Below are 21,509 nucleotides of genomic sequence, written 5' to 3' on the forward strand. Positions count from 1 at the left end.
AGGAGTTTATGGAAACTGTAACCATTAGGGAGACGAGCGATAAGGGAAGCCTCTCAATGCTCAGTCTCGTTAAACACTGATATAAACTGTGTCGACGGCGCATCACTTGTTAGTATGACTGACGCAAACTGACCACAGCTCAATTTTCAGTCAAAATGTCGTTTTTGTGATATAATGAACATTTCTTGTAAACTGTAACAGTTACTTTCGCAAATCTTAATTTTCCATTTGAATGCCATATGGAGTATTTATTTGTCATTTTGTTTGAAAGTGTGCACTTGTGGTATTTAAGTGGGCTGTATTCATGCACCTCGCTGCTCCGGTGTAATGTGATGAAAGTGGTATATCGTTAACTTTACCCACGCGGTGGGACTCGTGGTACACAAGCACCGATTGTAAAGACGCCCCATGTTCATAATAAAGCGCTAGGATCTGCATGTCTGTTGTATTGGCAAAATGTGCCCACTCTGTAGTACTTTGGGGAGACTGGCACGGACTCATTCAACACACGCCTCGGTTTTCAGATTAACCCCGGCGAGGACTCAGCAAGGCCAGGGCGTTGTATTGGAATGTGCGAAGAGCACCTTCCGGGATGGGGCATCTCTTGAATGTCAAAGCCCCTTCTCCAGGGGTCCGGCCTTTGTTTACATCCAGATGGCGCCGATTACTTCACAGCAGGGACAGTGGGCGGTCAATAGCAGCTCACTGTGAGGTAAATTGGTGGGGGTCGCTAGGGATACAGTGGGGGTGCTCCCGTGTGGGCGGGGGCGTGCCTAAGGTGGTGGTGAACGTGCTTGGATTTTGTAAGTGCGTTTACGTAGCGCCTCAAACCTGCCGAGGCGCGAACAATTAGGTCGTCGAAGTTGCAGGGTCAGAATCAGGCTGGGACAGAAAATAGACCCGGGCACCGAAATAAAGTTGTCCCCCCCCATTAACCAATCAAACAGCTAAAACAAGTAACCCTTGTTTGTAAAGTAGGGCAGTTTTGAACTTTTAGCGACGCAATATAAGTGTTTTGCAAGCTGTGGAAAAATGCATGGATTTGAACCCGCCACTGTAAAAACTGCCAGCCGGTTAGACACTGCCTGGTTGCCCTATAGACCATGCAGAAACTGTAGGGTGGGCATGCAGAATGCGTTCTCTCCGGATTGTAGGGTTGCAGAGGTGTGATTCCACGCCAGTGTCCCTCGGACTGACAGTTTCCATTCTGCCTTGTATTGGCAGTGAAGCGGACCGTGATGAAATCCTCTCGCCGGGGCTGAGTGGGGTTGGTACTGGGGGGAGTGTCAGTGTCTGCTTCTGTGGGGGTAGGAGTGTGGAACAGGGGTGATGGCTCCCCCATGAGTGATTCTCGCATTGTAGATTTGGTGCGTGGATGCCAGGAGTGGGATAGAACACGGTGTGTGGCTGGTCTCGGTGGGGGATGCCACGTCTTAGGTGTGGAGAGTTGGTGTGCGCACGCGCAGTGTGGAGGCCCACTCTGCAGAGGTACTCATGGTGACTGGTCTTACTGGGGAGCTCTGAGGCAGGGGTGAGAGCCCCCAGGCCCTTGTTTGAGAAGCTAATTCTATTCCTCGTGGAATCCAGTCCCGTCTTGTTCTTTGTATTCTGGGGCTTATAATGAGAAAAACAGTTACAAGTCCCAGAATACAAATAAAATACCCCTTGATTAGGATGAACCCCTTACACGAGGCAGAAAGGACCATGAGCGGTGTGGTGCAGGAGAGACGGTGAGTGGGCAGGCAGTGTGGGTGGACTGGCATTGCCGGGGGTCAATGGTTCTCATTGGTGATGCGTGCTCTTGCTTTGAGCACGAGCCGAGAGGTGTAGAAGTCATGGGTGACGTCACGTGCATTGAGGGCTTCCCTAGGGAAGGAGGTGGGGAAACTGGCCTCGTAAGGACAGTGTCTGTTAGGGGGGGGGGGGCTGTTCTTGGGTGTGGCCTGAATCTAAAAGCCATGAGATTTGGGCCAGTGACCTCTGTTGACCTCACCCCTCGTCCTCCCAAGGGCTATTCCAGAGTGTCCCACAGAAGGCCTGGCACAGGTCCGGGAGACCCCTGCTCTGCTACCTGAGCTGGAAGATACCCTTCGCCCCCACTACAGGTGAGAACTTTCGCCATTTCTATTACCGATTTCTTGTTTTTGTCCTGACTGTGTGATGCCCGGTGCCTGGCAGCCCGGGAGCACGTTAGTATGGACACCCGGGCTTTTTTGGTGTGGCGTGGGGGGTCGTCTTGTGTTTGTGCAGCCTATCCACCCACACTCTGCTGCACTTTTGTAACCCGGTCAGACGATAGTCTTCATTCCTTCCACTCCTGTAACAGATCTGAACCGGCTCCCCGAGTCACGCATTCTGCACTGTTTGTGTGTTTCACGGGTATATTGGGTTTAACAGGTGTGTTCATTGTGCTGTCTAACACCCCTCACTTCCCCCATAGAACACATTCATTCACGAGTCAAGCCTGTCCATGCCGTCGGGGCCCTCCCATTATCCTACAGCAGTGGTCTTGAAAACATTTCTCGTGAAGCCTCCCTGTACACACATTAATTCCATAGACCCCTTCTACAAACTAAAAATATGCTCTCGAACTTAATAAGTCACGGGTTGAACACTTTGTGCTGTCCTGCTCTGTCTGGGGATCTTCCCTCGGGCGAGCACGGTCTCGAGGCGAACCTTCCAACTCCAAAGAACCGGACGCCCCACTCAAGATGCGCCCCTCCCCTCATTAGTGCAAACAATGCTCACGGCGAGGCTCCGGGAGCTAGGCACAACACCCCCTTTTTAGGCAGTATTTTTTTAAAGCGCGGACTCGACACGAAGGTGTCTGAGCACTTCATAGGAGCGCTCGATGCATTACAGACGGACGGAAACATTCTTATTTTTGCAGGCACGGAGAGAATAAGTAATTTGTTAATTTCAGAATGTGAGGCTTCGACCGAAGCTCCAACCCGGTTTCCCAGCTTCAAGGTTGGCCGCTCAAGCCATTACGCCACATCCTCTGTAAAGTTCAAGGTGCCAGAGTAATATGAGATAAACAAAAGCTACCTGGACGCCTAGCTAGTGTCTGCCATGGCTTTGCCTCACTCTAAAAACAAGAAGCGCCCCCTTTTAGGCCTCTGTCTCTCTGTGTGCTGCAGGCCTACTTTCTCATGAAACAGTGACGTCTTGGCTGCCAAAGCTCAGACTATGTCTGTACCAGAGCCACCTCCCTCCTCCCGAGGTCAGAGAGAGCACAACTGTTTCCCCACTCATCATGACAGCATATAAAGTCAGTATTTTCGGCGTAATACCGCACCAGTGATGTGCTCTCTGAAGAACACACCAGGACAGTCTTCACCAGGTTGTCTCTGGACTGGTCTCATGTAAAGGCGGCTTTAGCGCTGGTGTCGCACGTTGCAACAATTTTTTTAGCCCCCCCTCCATTACATCCTGCTTCACGGACTCCCTCACTACCCCTCCAACAGCCCCCCTCATCTCTCCGGAACCCCTCTTTCGTATGCATTTCATTTTATAACGCTTCTCATACCAGTGTAGGGTGTCAGAGCACTTTACATTACACAAACATTATACAGAGACAATGAATCATACATGCATAAATCAGTCGATAGGAAATGTTACATAAGACTAAGAACTCTAAGGTGTAGGAGTCACATGTTTTAAGAGTGGTTGTTCTTGAGAAGCACAGCATTAGAATTTAAAACATACCACAATGCTTGGGGCTGACTTTACTAATATAAACATATTTCTATCAAAACTAAAATATTTTAGCAACATTAGGATAATGAAACACCAGGGAAAACATAATGTTCTAACCTATACCATGCAGTTTGGATGCTGCTCTTTGATGACAGTTCAGGGGTCACTGTTCTATGTTGGGATTGTAACTTATGGACTGTAAGCAACAAAGGGATCTCTGTGACAAAATCAGCAACCCACAGAGCTACCCACATAAAATACAGTTCATATCAACCCTCTGCACTACTTTATTATGACGCCAAACTGCCACCAGACAAAACTCGAATCTCTCCAGCAGGGACATTAATCATCAGAGTTAACTTGACATTTTTAGTTTTGCCTGAAAACTGCTGGACACACCTCTTTCAAGGACAATCAGAGGCCCAGCCACCTCATCAGGGCCATCGACATGTTCTGGTGGATTGATATTGTATGAAGCATTGTGTTAGTGTACATTGAGAGACGTGTTTGAGGTTAGTACCATTAAACACAGCCCACTGCAGTACATTAGTGTCCCTTGAGTGAAGTGGGAAAGGTTAGGCAGGCGTAGCATTGCTTACCTCTAGCTCTAGCGAGGATTGGAACAAAAAGCATGGCTATGCTCTACAGCAACTTTACTAACTGGCACCAAAGCCTTTTTTTTGTAGAATGTATTTTGTCTCTGATTTATTCATTACACAGATTGGGTGAACCTAAGAGCGATCCAAGTATCAGTAGTAGGAGTAGAACACCGAACATCCGCCGTTGATCACCAACATATTAATTAGCCTCCTGGGCATATTAATTAGCTTCCTAAGCACATCAAAGGAAAGCAAGGCCAGTCCTGGCAACTTCCCAGGATTCACATTCTTCTCAGTGCCTACATAATGACTACCTGTGGTCGAACCTGTAGCTTCTCCTTTGACCCAGTAAAGCCTTTAGGTTGTCCTATAACTCATCCAAGCTGGATGGAGACCCCGCAACTAGCTTCAAAAGCATCCTGGGTAATTAGTAGGAAGATGTTCTTACTAATGGCAGAGAGATGGCATGCCATGTGGTAGAATGTCCCACGCCCAGTTTCCTGCTCAATGGACTATGTCTAATGAAATCAAGCCAGTTTGCTCTGTGGATTTGTGCATTGTAAAACAGATTATCCTCTTGTGCAGTTGATTTGCTGCAGTTGGCCTAGCTCCATGCCATTCCCAATGTGGGATGACTTCTGACCAGATCATTTTGCATTAGCCCAGTCGAGGCCAAATTCCAGAGTGCCAACCGCATGGACTGTATTACTTGGACCTACCCCTTGAGGTTGCCAGATCGTTCCCACTCAGCCGAATCAGTATCCTGCCTAGTTTTGTCATAGCATGCTTTAACTGCTGACAAATCTTTGGTTCCATTACGGCTTATTTCATCCACAGGGTGCCCGGTCCGGGAAAGTTATATGTTACTAAAACTATGGTTTCACTTCCTTGGATTGGCCCAGTATCACCCTGGCCATGGATGAATGTCTAATAATCCGTACTCATGACTATGTTTGAGAATCACAAGAAACTACTGCAACCATTGCATGCTATTTACACATCTGCTCATTTGTTCACACTCAAAGTCACCCTGTACCATGAGCCAAAACTTTGTACATGTCTTATAATCGGTGGCAGACTAAATGGTTTGTGAAAAGTATAGATATTCTTATACCTTGCATATGTCGGATTGCCATCACCCTGTTTTTTACAATTGCACCTGAAGGCTGGCCGTCCTTGCAAGCAGTCGCAGCTGGTCCATGTAGAAAATAATGGGGGGAAAGTTTCTTCCCCCACTACATGACCTGAGACAGTGCCCCTCTTACCCTTCTTACTGGAAAGTGTTACAGACATTCTATCCTGGCGGACAAGCAAGAACCCTAACAATTGGGGCAACAGGCCATCAGCGCTGCAGGAGCTCAAGAAGACAGAATTAAGGGTCAACAAATTCCATCAGTCTCACTGTTATCCCCTTACAGATATGGTCAGCATTGGACTTACTCAATTTTAGATTTGGCCTTTCCTGCCTTAATTCATGTATTGTAGCTAGTAGGAGTTAAAAGCACTGAAAAACACCAGTGAGAAGGTGGTGGAGATCGGTAGTTCCTCATACTGGTAATTATCGCTGGCAACCAAATCAAACATACGTTAACCAAACCTGTGTAGAGAATAAACTTGCAATAAAACATTTTCCTTAAAACATGTGTTTGTGTAAACGTTGGCCACATATGAGGTGGGATCCATTGTCATGTCACTTTAAAAATCCTATGCTCTCATCACTCCACACAGCAACACCCTGTCTGATGCCTCTACAGCACTTGTGGAGGAATCAATTAATCAGTATTTGTAAAGTGCAACACTGCCACCCTCAGGGTCTATCTGGGCGCTGTTCCTCTGTTGAAGAGCAAAGTCTTGAGTCTCTTACTGAAGTCTGCCAGCGAGGGGGCTGTACGTAGCTGAATGGGAGGGTTGCTCCAGGTCTTGGCACGGATGAAGGAGAGGGAGCAGCCACCGCTGCGACTGATGGATGTGGGCGAGTGAAGAAGAGCACAGGTGTCTAGAGGGATGGTGGAAGTTCGCTCAGTGGTTGATGTAGGCAGGTCCCAGGTCATGGACGGCTTTGTAGACATGCATGAAGATCTTGAACTGGTGTTTCTTCTGGATGGGGAGCCAGTGGTGATCTCTCAAGTGGGGGGCGTTTGAGGAGGTCCAGGATGAGTCTTGCTGCAGCATTCTGTATGGTCTGGAGTCTTCTGAGGAGCTGGGTGAAGATGCCAGTGTAGAGGGCGTTGCCGTAGTTGAGACGGCTGGTGACTAGGGCCTGCATGACGGTATTTCTGGTGTTGATTGGGATCCATCTGAATATTCTGTGGAGTGTGCGGATGCAGGAGGTGGCCACTGTGTTGACTTGTTGTCTCATGGTCAGTTTCCTGTCGAGGATGATGCTGAGGTTGCGTGCATGGTGGGTCGGTGTGGGTGTAGGTCTAATCTGTAGGCCAAGATGTTTTTCCCGAAGATCAGAACTTCAGTTTTTTGGGAATTGAGTTGGAGGCTCATCCATTGGGCTACGTTGGTCATGGCGTTGCACAAGTTGGTTTTGACGTTGGAGGGGTTCTCGGTGAACAAAAGGATCAGTTGAGTGTCCTCTGTGTAGGAAACTATGCTGAGTCTATGGGATCTGACAAAGTCTGCGAGGGGTGGGGTTACGTAGATGTTGAACAGGGTAGGGCTGAGGGATGATCCTTGGGGTATGACGCATATGATGTCTTTGTGTGCAGGGGTGAAGGGAGGCAGTTGGATGCTTTGTGTGCGTCCTGTATGGAAGGAGCCGATCCACTTGAGGGCATCTTGCTGCATGCTTGTGTTGTAGAATCTGTTGATGAGGGTGTTGTGGGAGATGGCATCGAATGCCATGGGAAGGGATAAACATCCTCTGAGGCCAGGTGGAGTGTGGGAGGCTAGCGCCCTAAAGATACAAAGCGTTATAGTTTTTAGTGTCACTAAGGTGAACGGTGTGAAGTTAGGATCTTTAACATGCAGGGCAGGGAGTGTAAATTAGTTTGAGGCAGATTCACTATATCTAAATGTATATTGTTTGCATATCTTGACAATCTGGGGTAGATTTGGCCTTGAACTTACCTTTGTCACTTTTGATCTGATCTGTATTCCTCTGCTGCCTTGGTACCAAGTTGTGTAAAGTAGGTTTTGCACTGTCACTTAGAAAACTGTAGGCGGGGCTGTCAGGTAGACTCCTGGGCCCTATGGTACCAATGAACATGTGTCTCAGCAAGCCATCACCTTTTATCTTTTACTTTAGTGGAGGCCATTTCCTGTATTCTTCTCGTCCACTCGTTGACCAGCTCATTTTCTTTGTGGAGTATTGCCTGGTTACTGGAATTCAGTATTGAAGCATTCAGATTGTGCATGCCTAGTGTGATTTTGGCTGCTACTTCCTCAATAGCTTGTACATGTGCTGGTGGTCGTTGGGCATCAAGACGTTCTTCCTGCCATTACTGAGATCACACTGCCCTGAATTGTTAATTCTCCACTAGGCACCTTTCTGCAGGATCTGTAGCGCTTCCACTTGATATACATCCCCCGATCCATATCTTTTTTTTTTTTTTTTCGTATTCTGATCTAGATGTAGTGCCATACCGTTGTGATGAAGATCACATAAGTGTTCTTCAATGTAAATTTCCAAAAATGTAATGTCCATCAAATTCTAATGCATTGTTTCCTCAAACCACAGTCCCCTTTTCTCTGCGAACATTCTATCACATATGAAATGGACTGCAAGGGAGCATCATACACCAGTGTATCCCAGGACTCCGCCTGCAGCAGCTTCTCAGGTAAGAAGAGTAACATGGATTCCTACGTCAAGAATGGTGGTGACATAAATTCAGAATGTGGAGGTGGGGTTGTAGGGGCCAGATCATAGGAAACTCGAAATAGATGTTATGTCACACATTTTTTAATAGTAGTGATTACCATTCGTATAGTCTAATAGCCCTTTTGTAATCTTGGGGACTAGTATAGTTCCAGGGCACTCAGTAGCAAGAGTCCAAGTGATCTGTTAACATTGTCCTTGGTTGTGTTTCATATTGTTGTAATGGCTGGTGATGCTAGCATTTATTAATAGATTATTATGGATATATTAGATAGCTTAAAACAGAGAGAACCACTTTAACAGACAGTTGGGTTTGACATCAATTGGAGTTGGTCAGGTTGATATGGATATTCAGTACTCCAATTCTAGAATGCTTACAACATACTTTTTAGGCCTTCGTGGGAGAAGAACCCTTTTTACCTGCTTTACAAAGTCATTTAACAAAGACTGAAGTTGAGGCTGAGATTCCGTGTGTAATTAAAAAAACATGTCTGGAAAAATGTGTTTCCAAAAATAGGCCTACTAATGCAGATAGGAGAGTGCCCAATGACATCATAGAAAGAGTACCTTGTAGCAGCCTTGTATGCTTGCTAGTTTTTGATCCTAATAGGAATCTGATAGAATCCCCAACAAACACTCATTATTATATTGTGTTTGCCAAGAAAAATCTATGCACAAAAAAAAGGCAAAAGTCGCAAGGCTTATTTTAGACATGACAGATACTTAAGAATCTTGTACAAAATTAATTATTGCCTGTATTCAGGGCTGTCAACCGTTCTACATGTGCCATAACCAGGCGATGTATAAACTGTAAACAGGCAAGATCAGCCATCGTCAGCAGCATGGTAAAAACAACATTTAAGAATTCTGTGAAAGGAGGGTGTTGGTTCTTGTCTTTAAGCGTCAGCTACAGACATGCCAATTGGTCTGGGTTTAAAGGAATGTTCTATGGTAATGTGAAACATTACAAGTTAATAATCTGGGAATGAATATGTATTTGTGGAAGCACAGAACTGTAGAATAATATTGGTGTAGGTTTTAAAAGGTCAGGTGACAGTTGCACTGTCAAGCTAGACCAAACAATCCATGTATGTTAATGACTGCCCCCTCTCATCTGTGCTGCTGCCAAAGAAAGACAAACACCATAAAGTATCTACTTCTTTAAAGCACTTTTACAACATTACAATATTGTGTGTGGCCCTGAACTTTCAAGCTAAGCCAGCTCTAATTGGAGTTCTATTTCATATAACCAATGTGGGACACTTACTCTAGTATCTGGTGTGCCCACCGTGATATACTCACTCATCGCTACTCCCGCCAGACAACCCATCAGGTTCAAGCAAACTATTGTGACTACTGCCGTGCCATCCAGCAGTGACGCTGCCCATTCCCCTCTCAGAAGCAGTGTCCTCAATATCCGGGGCCTGCCTGACCTCAAGTCCGGCTACCTTCTTCTTTTTGAATTAATGCTTGGAAGGTTTGGGTTTATCTTCTTGTTTAATGAGGTACTCAGACAAGCGTTGTGAGTCCTTCTTAGGTTTCATGTGCTCCTCTAATCTGCGCTCTTACCGTCCACTTTTCTTCAAACGTTTATTGGATGACTGCTGAAAGGAACGAGATGAACATGTATCAGTATCCTGATACCTGTCAGGCGGTCCAATGTTATTGCGGTTATGTAAATTATAGCGTTTTTTCAGTGGTTTCCTGTATGGGAGACCCACCCCCAATTTTGTTTTGTCTTTGTTTTTCTTTTCCCCACTTCTTGTTTGTAAAAGAGTTGGACGCTTGCTTAGAGTTACCCTTTTCAGAATTACTCTTTAAATGTGGTCTACTAGGTCTGGCTCCCAAATTATCTCTACCTACTGTAGGATAGGTTTCTTTGATCATTTTTAGAAATCCGCAAATCCCTTAGTTGTTGGCGTATAGCTAACGCTGCTGCTTCCCCCTTTATGTTACGCAACATAATGGTGGGTACCGTGACAAAACTGGCCATCAGTTTCACCCCCAAGTCCAGGGCAGGTGCTGCCCCATACTCATTCTGGATCTGTTCAAGCACTTCAGGCAAAACAGCCAATGAAGGAGTACCATGTGTTCTGGTATATACTGTATCAAAGACTGTACCCAGAGTTGTGCAGTCTTTCACATGGGGAGCAAGCAAACTGTTAATATTTTATGTTTTTCCTGCGGTCCTGTATTGAGAAATACTGCCTCAAGCTGGCTTGTGTTTTTGTGCAATCCGGAACAGAATTCCCTCCCATCTGATGGGTACCTTACCCATGACTGCGTTCAGTGTTTGTGGGCTGATGCCCAGGGTAGCCAATTGTTGCTGTGCAGCTTGAGTAGTCCTTGCAGGAAGTGTTAGTGTTCAGATTACAAACTGTGTCAAGCATCTGTGTAGTGTTACTAAATGTTTGTATTGTGTCTGCACTTATGCTACTGATAAAGTATCTTAATATCAAAAAGGGGAAACAGTTCCTCTCTATGGGCCTAGGTAGAGAGTTACAATGACTTACTACACTATTAAAGATGGTATCTGGGGGGATCTGCAAATCCAGATCGTAATGCCCTCACACACCTGTTAGGGTGTCATGCTTCATCATTGGGCGCTCCTCGTCGGACCGGCGCTGCAATGTCCGACGGGCCTGGTGGCATCTTTATCGGAGATCTTTTGATCTGGGAACGCCGTATGGTGAGTGAGGTGTGTGGGGCTATAGGAGAAACATTGTTTGGTGAAGGTGTAGATTGTGATTATTAAAAAAGGCCCCTAACCTTTTTGGTTCACTTTTTTAAATGTTCAAGGATGGGACTTTGTTAAAAACAGTGAGGCTACGTGTGATAATTAAAGGTATTCAAGTAGCCATTGGTGGACTAAGTCAGGTCAACATGTTTCGTGTCAGGTGCTCCAAAGTAAAGCGACACTTCTTCAGGACCAGAATGATATGACCGCTTAGTTAACAGTCACGGGAGGTGAGCTCCCTTTCTGAGAGATAGAATCCTCAATTTGGGGTTCTCATTAAGGCATTCTTCCTCCTCAAGGTAGGATGTAGAGCCTCAGAGATGAGGGAAGACGACCCGACCAATTGAGCGGGTGTACCTGAAAAAGACGTGGGCTCGTCTTAGAACCTACTCGTCTCCATCTCACCTTGATAAAGTATCAACATAAGGATGCAATGTGTATCCGGCTAAGACAGGCCATGTTCTCCCTCATTACTAAGGTGACCAACTAATTTACCAATGGTGGCGGTGCCATGTTGTATAGTTTCCACTTTCCAGTAGGCACTGCACGTTTGCTGAACAACATACACTTTGGGATGGAGCTAGACTGATTCAATGCACCCCTTCAGAATATGTTGGTCTAGAGGCCAGCAAGCTCACAGTGCCACCATAAGCACCCCATGAACCTAGACAAGTAGCAAATGGCTTGGACAACCACAAAACATAACATCCCTGACTCCCCCCAGGAATCATAGTACCAGATCTAGACCCTTTTGCTCAGTCACTTGCGCTCCCTCTCTGAGAAATATACAAAGCATGTACAATGGGGCATTTTCAATATTTATTGAACCATCATGATTCTTGTATAGAATATATGTACTGCAATGGTCAATAGACAGAAGCAGATAAGAATAATTAGCAGTATAAGGGCAGTGAACTCAATGAACAGTTCCACCATCTTGCTAAGACTGTGTATATGCAAACATATAAAATAATATGTAGATGTAGCGTACTCCTACTATGCATTCCCAAACCTAGATGCCTATGGTGTGTATGTGTTCTGCCAAGAATCTTCTATTGGATGATTTAATCCCCGTTACCTACAGGGAAAGTATGTAAGTCCCTGTCTTGGTCACAAGTTGGACATCCCTCCTCGTAGAGGGATCAGCAAGGAGCTGGGCTGAGGTGTCAGGTTGTAGTGACCTTGCAAATATAAAACAAAGAGAGAGTGGCCCCACTTTCCAAGAGACAGGGTACCAAAAATAATCAATATAAGAAGAATTTCTCTTGGGTAAAAAAATGCTGACGTCAAACCAAGTTACAACCAACCATACATCATCCTTGAAGCCACTCAGATTCCCATTTCTATTCACAAGTAAGGACCCAAAGAACAATTATAAGCACATGGACAAAAATCAATACCCGTATCACAAAGTTATTTTTATTTAAAATCACAAATTGATACAAAAAAGAATCAAACACAAATCAAATATAAACCAGCAAAAAAATTATGTGTTGACAAATTCATACATTAGACAAATAAATCACTTAAAATACATGATAGACAAAAAACAAGTGAAAAATTAAACACATCACAGTTCGGTTATTTCGAATGGATCCATTTTGTTGGAATCTATCACTAATCATATGATTAGTCTCGAATTTTCCTCGAATTTAACCATGTGACCTCGCAAATGACAGCAAGTGCTCCTCTCCCTCAACCTGGAAATGCTTGTTTATTTATAACAAAAAGCATCCTTGCACCTGAGCCGAGACCTTAGTCAGGCTGCCATTGTGTATGATCTATTGATAGCTGCGTCGCCACACGGCTGAATAACAAACAATTGCTTTTGAACTATGTATGTTCAGACCTTGTACAAAATGTTCAACTTGTTGTGATAGTGTTCTTACAAAGTGGAATTTGTAACCAAATGTAGTTTCATAGAAACTATTCCCGCACTGTCACGCACACAAATGTGTGTCAAAGTTCATTGTGTTGCCATAATGACAAAGTTTCACGTAATTCTTGATGCTAATATATCTGTTCTAGTCATACTTAAGTCTTTTGCACCGCCCTTTTTCACAATGTCGCCCTTTTGACAGAGGATCACCAAATGATTTCTGATGTTTCTTTCCATTCCACAGTTGACCTACCAGAGAGAGTAAGATTGCAGCACAAGTATCCAATGACAAAGACAGAGTGTGAGAAGGCCTCCAGCCTTCATGACCTCCGGATGTGCGGCAATGATAAACCCTTCTCTTGCTCCAAGTGCGAGAGAAGCTTCACCCAAAAAGAACACCTAATTTTCCACCAGAGGATCCATGAAGGAAACAGGCACTATTCCTGCACCGAATGTGAGAAGAATTTTAGTGTAAAACCAATCCCACTGAAGCCCCTAAACACCCATGTGGTAAACAAATGAGGATAATTCCTGCTTTTGAACATATAGACGACTTGGAAACGTTAGCCTCTTCAGACACCACGTTCTTCCATTAGTGCATAACTGGATCAATTATTTAGAATTCGATCAGCAGTCAACTTTAATTAGAACTTTGGACAGCAGTGTAAGTAATGTAATGTCTCCATAATGTCTAGTGTCCCAAAACACCAATGTCTTTGTGGGTCCTCAGAGTCACTGACTGCACCCGCCTGAAAGGGGATCTCTAATCCCCTTTAAAAATGCAGACAAGTTGCCGCCTGCACAGTGAAACAGGGAGCGGCTGCAAAGCAGACACTCCATATTTCATGTGAATGCGCTACCCCCAGGGCAGCACAAGTGGTGGCAGTGCATTTCCCATATTGTGGCGCATTTTGCTTCATTGCGCTGGGCGCACCTTTCTAAAGGTGCGCCTGGCGCAATGAAGGAAACAATGCTGCATGTGTAATGTAGACCCAGGGAATAAACCAGAACTACAGAGGCTAGAACCAAATTACCAAAGAGTTCATAAAAATTGACATAGGGTGGCTGCAAACAAAGGAGGACTAATATGTAATGCAGAGCACAGCAATCGGCGGCAGTTCGTTTGACATGGGTTGGATAAATGCAAAACTTTCAGATGTATATCCCACCATATGGCATAAGACTTTGTTACTCAAGACTATTTTAGTGTGTGTGTGTGCTGCAAAATCTACCTCTTAAATATGATTTCAAGGTCATTTATCAGGAGTATTGGATACCTTGTTTATGCATTGGCTCATAAGAGACTTTTTTATATGTTGACCGAGGTCCCTTAGTTTATATGTATAGCTCCTTTACATGTGGGCTCAGTGCCATGATTTCTTGTTTCTCAGGGTCATATGTTTACAAAATTTGTATACTTTGTTTACACATGTGGTGAGTGTTCCATTGTTTATAGTAGTAGCTTAATCGTTTTTTCCCCCTTAGATTTTGCGTAATTGTGCTCGTTTTATTCTATGTTACATAAGGAAAATCATATTGTTAATAATGTTCTGTTATTAAAAACTTTTCAACATTTCATATATTTGAAGTACTTCTTTCCAGTTGATAAAATATGCTGTTAAAATCAATTTAATAATGTAGTGGGGTGTGTTGGAATGGAACCTGACTCTACTACAAACATCTTTTTGTTGTGCACCAGGTACAAAGGAATTTGTTTTTTCATTGTATTTTTTCTGTGTTTTGGTGATCTGTTGTTCGACACTTTCTGCTGCCTATTTTCCAATTGCAGTGACACAGATAACAGTTTTTTTTAGATCCATAGGTCATGGGGGGCCAAAGTCTCCATACCACGAGGTGTCCAATGTCAAATGTGGGATGGTACAGGCCTTTCCATAGACTATTATTGCATCATTTTAAATTCTTCTTTATATAGGTGTGTTATCATATCCATCCTAAATTTAGGCAGGGATTGGGGAAGTCCTAGTGGATTAGGAGTGTCCTTCCAGATTCCAGGTGCATAGAGAAGATCTGTTGCACTGTTTCTTCTTTTTTGCTCTTTGTCTCTTGTCTGATGGCTTTTGGCTGCATGTGCTCCAACAGCTGCTGGAGAGGTTGAGCTTGTTAATCAGAAAGGAAGAGGTGACTTTGTGGATGATGCAGTCATCATGGTAGTGTTCAGGTGGTTATATTTCTTTGGGCCCTTGATGATTGCATTTAAGATAACTGTTGCATTTAAGATCCCCTTAATGGGGGCGTTGTGGATTATAGGAAACAATGGAGTACATCATTGCCATGGTTCCGATGTGGGCTTGACGAGTAGTTCTGAGATCACTTTTAGAAAGGAATGGTTTTGCAGCATGAATAATTTTCTGGATTCTCGTGCTGTGCATTAGTCCGGAATCATCTTGTAATTCCTCCTTTTTGTTGTTTTTTTGGGCGTAGTCTGCAGCCATTTGTTGTGGTGTCTGTCCTCCAATGACGTCAGACATATGCCCCGGAAGCCCCTGTGCGTGGTCTCCTTATTCATATTCTCTCTTCTGCTGTATAGATTTGGAATTAACTGCTGGATCTCTGAATGCGCAGAGAGAAGTTTCACCACTAACCTACAGATCATCGGTCAAAAAGGAACAGAAAGCAAATATCAGACAGTGAGCTCACCAAAAAAAACAGAACACAGAAATATGTGGTGGAAGGAAATCAGAGACTGCGTAAGTCATTGACTATGCAGTTGGACAATGCACAGGGAGGAGAGAACCACCACAGGACAAGGAAAATGCCCCCTTGAGAGTCTGACCGCAGTGCCACTGACATATTTGCACAGAAAGACAACCACGAAGTCTGCAACCTCTGCCTGCAGATGGACCACAACACTAAGAACTGCGAAGAGTGCTCTGAATTCAGGTCTAAGACCTTGAGGGCAAGTGGAAAACAGAAGCGAGAACACCACACAAGCATGCAGACACAAAAGAAGGGTGGCTCATCACTGCGGGAACTCGGGCTGTCGAGTGAGGAAGAAGACAACACTGAGGAATCGAAACTGGCACAGGCAAAGGGCTCAGATGCTGAAGTAGAGGAGGTCGGGAAAATCGAGACCAAACTGCTGACAAACACACCCAAGGAGGGGAGGTTCTTGAAAACAGACCCAGGAAATGTCTACAATACATTCTGGGGCTGAGCCGAAAATTTCAGCCTTGAAGCCACATAAGACTACCTCAGCAACGAAGCTCTCGGCGTCCAAAGGGAATTCAAGGCTAAAAGAACACCAGGGGGCCCCAAAAGGGAGGCACCAATGGTGATTGGGCTGCAGAGAAACCCTTGGAGTCAGTGTCAAAAGGAGACAATGAGAATGAAAGATCAAAGGAGTCAGCCGTGGTGCGGGACTTGAGGAAAAGGTAATTGAAAACCACTGACGTTGTCATGGTTCTATTCCAAACTCCCAGGATGGGTTTGATGCTCAAGTGGGTCCAACTCTCAATCGCCCCTCCTCCTGAAAGCTAACACAGCACAAAGGGGGTTAAGCAAGGGAAGGAAAGGAAGGGGACAGCGGGGAGATCCATAAATCAAAAGACATCAAAAAAATAAAGAAACAACTCTTTCTCACACTATAACTATCACATTATATTTTTATTGGTCTCTAAATACCTGTAAAAGAAAAAAATGGCTGTTCTGAGCTTCAGTAGAAAAGAAAAGAGCCTTCCTCCACTTGAAAGCTCTTTTCCAAATAATACATTTATCTAAAATTAGGGAAAATACAATTAGTGATGTGTCCGTAAGTTATTCCTTAGCCATTCACACATATGCATGCGTACTCACCCACCACATAAACCATACAAATTGCTTCACAGGGGGGGGTTGACCTAATTCACACCACCAAATATCCCTGCTAAGAAAAAGGAAAAGATTATTCGGCATGCATCAGAATAATAACACATTTCTGGTTTAAGGCATTACTGTACTCATGTTTTTTTCTACAGGAATCATACCAGGTGACTGGTGTTACCCTTCACATCAGTGACTGAAAATCTAATAAGATAGCTTGTTTAGCACTGTTGTACGTGAGGTAACGTTCTAGCCTTGCGATGTAGGGAACTGTCCTCTTTCCTTGTGTGTTGCCTCCTGACGTCACTGGCCAATCCGACGTCGAGGATGGTTGTGACGTCAGGGGGCGGCGGGAGGAGGGTAGAATGAGCGCGAGGACGCTAGCCGGCGGTTGTTTCACCCGCTGCTCCTCGTGGGCCGTAAATTGTACTGGAGTGAATAAAAGGGCTCAGTTATATCCAGTAACCTGTCTCGCCTCCCTCATTCATGCCACTACAAATGGCGACGAGGGTTAAAGCTTTCATTACGGCCCACGTGTGATTCCGACGTGCCTCATGGTCCTGCGTTGCTGGTGCGGCGCGCCGATGCCTCCTCGCTCGCTCCTGCGCGATTGGCTCCATCGCTGATGACTCCTTGTGCCTCTCCCTGCCTGCTGAGTACGTGGCTCTCTGCCGGTGAGCCCTGGTGTGCCGCCTGATGCTGCCCCCCGTGATGATGTGCTGTAGCGCCCTGACCGCCCTGTGAGCTGCCTTCGGTGAGCTGCTGCGGTGGGAGCGCTGGTTCTGTGGTTCCTTGGTGCTTCCAGTCGCCTAAGGCTAGGGCTGCCTGCTGCTGCGCCTGGCATCCGATTCCCTGCACTCGGTGGGGTCCCTCTGAGCTGCCTGGGAGCTGTCTGTGTGCTGCGCTCCTGTTCCACGTGTTCCTGCTCTCCAGCCATGGCGCAACCTATCAACATTTGCGTGCCGCCCCTCTTTCTGGACTCTCCCGGTAAGCCATGTATGAAATGGAAGGGGTGGCTGCGCGCATTTGAGAATTACATCGTCTCCATTGATGGTGAGGGGTATAGCCCCGAACGGAAGAAGTCGCTTCTATTCGGACTGTTGGGGAAAGCGGGGCAGGAGGTTTTCGACAGCTTACCAGTTTAGGCGGACCCTCCGGGGGCCCGTGCCCCCCTGAATGCATACCAGGAGGCGGTCAAGCGTCTCGAACTGCAATATTCTGAGGAAGGTAACATCATGGTGGGGTGCCATAAGTTCGCATTGCGGAAGCAAGAGGAAGGAGAGACTATCGAGGAATATATTGCCTGTCTACGTGTGTTGGCGCAAGACTGTGAATTCGCGGAGATGACTGATACCTACCTCCGGGACCAGGTGGTGTTCTACTGCCATTCTAAGAAGGTGCAGGAACGGTTGCTTTCTTGCAGAAACCCTTCGCTGAAAGATGTGGTGGCCATTGCGAAGGCCGTTGAACGTTCTATGGTGTCCACGAAGGAACTTGCGAGCACAAGTCAGGCTTCTAGTGTATTCTATGTGCAGGACAGACATAAAAGTACATCCAAGACCCCAGACAGGGCGGCGAGTGAGAGAGGGGGGGGCAGGAAGCCGCTCGCTTGTTTTAGATGTGGGTCGAGGGACCACTTAGCAGATAGCAGGGCCTGCCCGGCTCTGTCCAAAAGCTGTTCTAAATGCAGGAAAGTGGGCCACTTCGCGGCAGTGTGCAAGGCCAGGAGACCTGGTGGGGGCATGAAAGTGAGCTCGGTGAGCGAGTGTGATGTGGATGCGGATGCGGACATCGTACTGTCCATTGATGCCGAGGATGGTAGAGTGAAGGGGCCTATTGGCTCTGTCCTGATCGGTGCGGTTGAATTGCCATTTACGGCTGATTCTGGTTCCCCTATTACCCTGATATCTGATACGACATATGATTTGAAATGGCAGGGTGTGAAATTGCATGAGACGGATGTCAATCCGAAGGCCTTTGGGGAGCAAGACATAGTGATGATGGGGTACTTCTGGGACTCCCTCACCTTCAGGGGGCGAACAGTGAGAACGAAGATCTATGTGGCTGAGAAGGGAAGGAGCCTGGTGGGATGGATGGACCTGGCAAAGCTGGGTGTGATGTTAGTCCCGGGGGCGGACGATCCCATAGTTCTGAGGGACGATTGGGTCAACTACGTGCAGCCGGATGACTTGTCAGAGGGCTTGGCTGAGGTCATCGGCAAATTTGAGTCTGTTTTTGAAAACAAAGTAGGGTGTGTGAGAGGATTCGTGCACGCCATTCGATTGAAAGAGGATGCTGTGCCGATAAAACACAAGGTCAGGTCGGTTCCCCTATCTGTCAGGGGGGAGCTAAAGGCTGTTCTTGATAGGCTGAAGTTGGAAGGAGTGATAGAGGAAGCAGGCGCATCAGAGTGGGTGTCCGCAATCGTGGTGTCCAAGAAGAAGAGGACAGGGGACATTCGGCTATGTGTGGACCTGCGATCCTTGAACAGAAACATCCTGGTGAACTGCCACCCTCTGCCCAACATTCAAGAGATCCTGTCTTCCACGTCAGGATCGAGGGTTTTCACTTTGATAGACCTGAAGTCCGCGTACTACCAGGTATGCCTCACGGAGGATTCCAAGGCACTGACCACCTTTATTACCCCATTCGGAGCGTACAGGTACGTCCGTCTCCCGTTCGGCCTCGCTTCGGCTTCCGGTGTCTTCCAAAGACTGATGGATCTACTATTCGGCGGCATGAAGGGCGTTGAAGCCTTCCAGGACGACATTTTAGTCCACACGGCGGATGAGGAGGAGCACCTGGAGCTGCTGGGCAAAGTGCTGGAAGTGCTGTGTGAAAGAGGGATGACGGTCTCCAAGGACAAGTGCAAGTTCATGGAGGGCAAGCTTGACTACTTGGGACACGTGCTGACCGCGGAGGGCATTGCGCCCAAAGATGACTTGGTGAGGGCCATACGTGATGCCCCGTGTCCCGGAGACAAGGACGCCTTGCGATCGTTCCTGGGGCTCAGTGAATACTACTCCAAATTCATGCAGGGATATGCGACCAAGGTGGAGCCCTTAAGGAAGCTGCTGAGGAAGAACGAAAAATTTACGTGGGCGCAGGACCAACAAGCTGCTTTCGATGCTGTCAAGCAGGCCATCGTGGCGGCTCCTGTGCTACAGCCGTACAACGAGGCATTCCGGAACGTGATCACAGTTGACGCCAGCGCCAAGGGTATCGGCGCGGTGTTTTGCCAGTTCCAAGGGAAAAAGGAGAACACGGTCGCTTTCATTTCCCGGTCACTGAGTGACGCTGAGACGCATTACAGCACCATTGAGAGGGAGACGCTCGCATGCGTATGGGCCGTGGAGAAACTTAGGAACTATCTGTGGGGTATGGAGTTCGAACTAGTCACTGACCACAAGCCCTTGATCTACATGATGGACGGCGAAGGTCGCGGCAACGGGAAAGCCAGCTCGAGGCTTCTGCGTCTGCTCTCCAGGCTGCAGGAATATCACTTCGTCATCAGACACATCAAGGGTGGCCTCAATTGCAGGGCGGATTGCCTGTCGCGCATGCCGGTCAATGGCGAGGAGGACGTTTCCATGGATGACACGGAGTGCGTGGTGGCGCTGGTGGACGCTACGGCCATTTGCGAGGGATCCATTTCTGAGGAGGAGTGGTTGGCGGCCCAAGAGAAGGACATGACTATGCGTAGGGGGATGGACCATATGACGGCTCGTTGGCCCCCGATCCGGAACTTGAACGGTGCTCTCCGGAGTTTCCAGCAGGTTAGCCCTGAACTCCGGTAAACACAAAATGGGTGGAGGGTCCAAGGGAGTTTAAAGACCAGCACGGGCAAATCCCCAAATACCAGAACTAGAACAACAAAAGGGCCCTTGGGTCTAAGGAGATCTACCTAACGATGTAACCTAGAAAACAGTTTGCATACCCCAGTAGAGGATCCTATTTACAAGGACCAAGTCCCATCACCCACCGAGGTGGCATGCTTCATCATCTGGGACCTCCCGTTAACCACACCTGGTGTGGTTAAAGAGCTACTACTCCTTTAGTTACTTAAAAAAGGAGGAGCTCAGGGATGTTTTTAACTATCCAACACGGGGGGAATCACTCCCAAAATGGAAGGAAGCTGCCTATGGTGTAGTGAAATGAAGTGCAGTGTGTGAAAAATGTGAATTTAAAATTGATTACCACGGGAAAACTGCTTTATTAAATATCCAGTGATATCAACAATAAAAAGACGCAGAAATGATAGAGTAAAGCGTGTGCACCAAACAATACGGAACACGTACTCTAAGTGTAGGTCTACATGTTTCAGCCAACTAGCGTCTCAGAGAGATGACCGTGGCTTTCTTCAGGACCAAAATGATACACTACTGCAATGTGATAAATTGTGCAAGGGAATAAAAAAGGAACGATACAACCAACAGTGGATGTCCCCACTCGGCACATCCAGTAAGGAGGCCCGGGGTAGCGACGGACAGAGCGTTGCCTCACGCCCTGAGTTGTGACCAGGAGTGTGGGACGTTCCCCGATCTCTTGACGGGTGACCTTAATACTCCCAGATGGTGCCGTAGATCCAATGATAAGCAGGTACCACTGTTGGTTGTATCGTTCCTTTTTTATTCCCTTGCACAATTTATCACATTGCAGTAGTGTATCATTTTGGTCCTGAAGAAAGCCACGGTCATCTCTCTGAGACGCTAGTTGGCTGAAACATGTAGACCTACACTTAGAGTACGTGTTCCGTATTGTTTGGTGCACACGCTTTACTCTATCATTTCTGCGTCTTTTTATTGTTGATATCACTGGATATTTAATAAAGCAGTTTTCCCGTGGTAATCAATTTTAAATTCACATTTTTCACACACTGCACTTCATTTCACTACACCATAGGCAGCTTCCTTCCATTTTGGGAGTGATTCCCCCCGTGTTGGATAGTTA

At 46.4% G+C, this 21,509-nt stretch overlaps 1 protein-coding gene across 1 annotated transcript; it reads left to right on the plus strand.

Annotated features, from left to right (window-relative positions):
* Positions 1 to 602: 602 nt before the first annotated feature.
* LOC146856315 (uncharacterized) lies at positions 603 to 14,318 on the plus strand. Its single transcript, XM_085654426.1, has 3 exons — positions 603 to 712; positions 7,987 to 8,086; positions 12,985 to 14,318. Exons 2-3 carry the CDS (start codon positions 8,023 to 8,025, stop codon positions 13,260 to 13,262), a joined length of 342 nt encoding a protein of 113 aa, XP_085510552.1. The 5' UTR covers positions 603 to 712; positions 7,987 to 8,022; the 3' UTR covers positions 13,263 to 14,318.
* The last annotated feature ends 7,191 nt before the right edge of the window (positions 14,319 to 21,509 follow it).

This window comes from Triturus cristatus, chromosome 4_1 (assembly GCF_964204655.1).
Source record: "Triturus cristatus chromosome 4_1, aTriCri1.1, whole genome shotgun sequence".
NCBI lineage: Eukaryota > Metazoa > Chordata > Amphibia > Caudata > Salamandridae > Triturus > Triturus cristatus.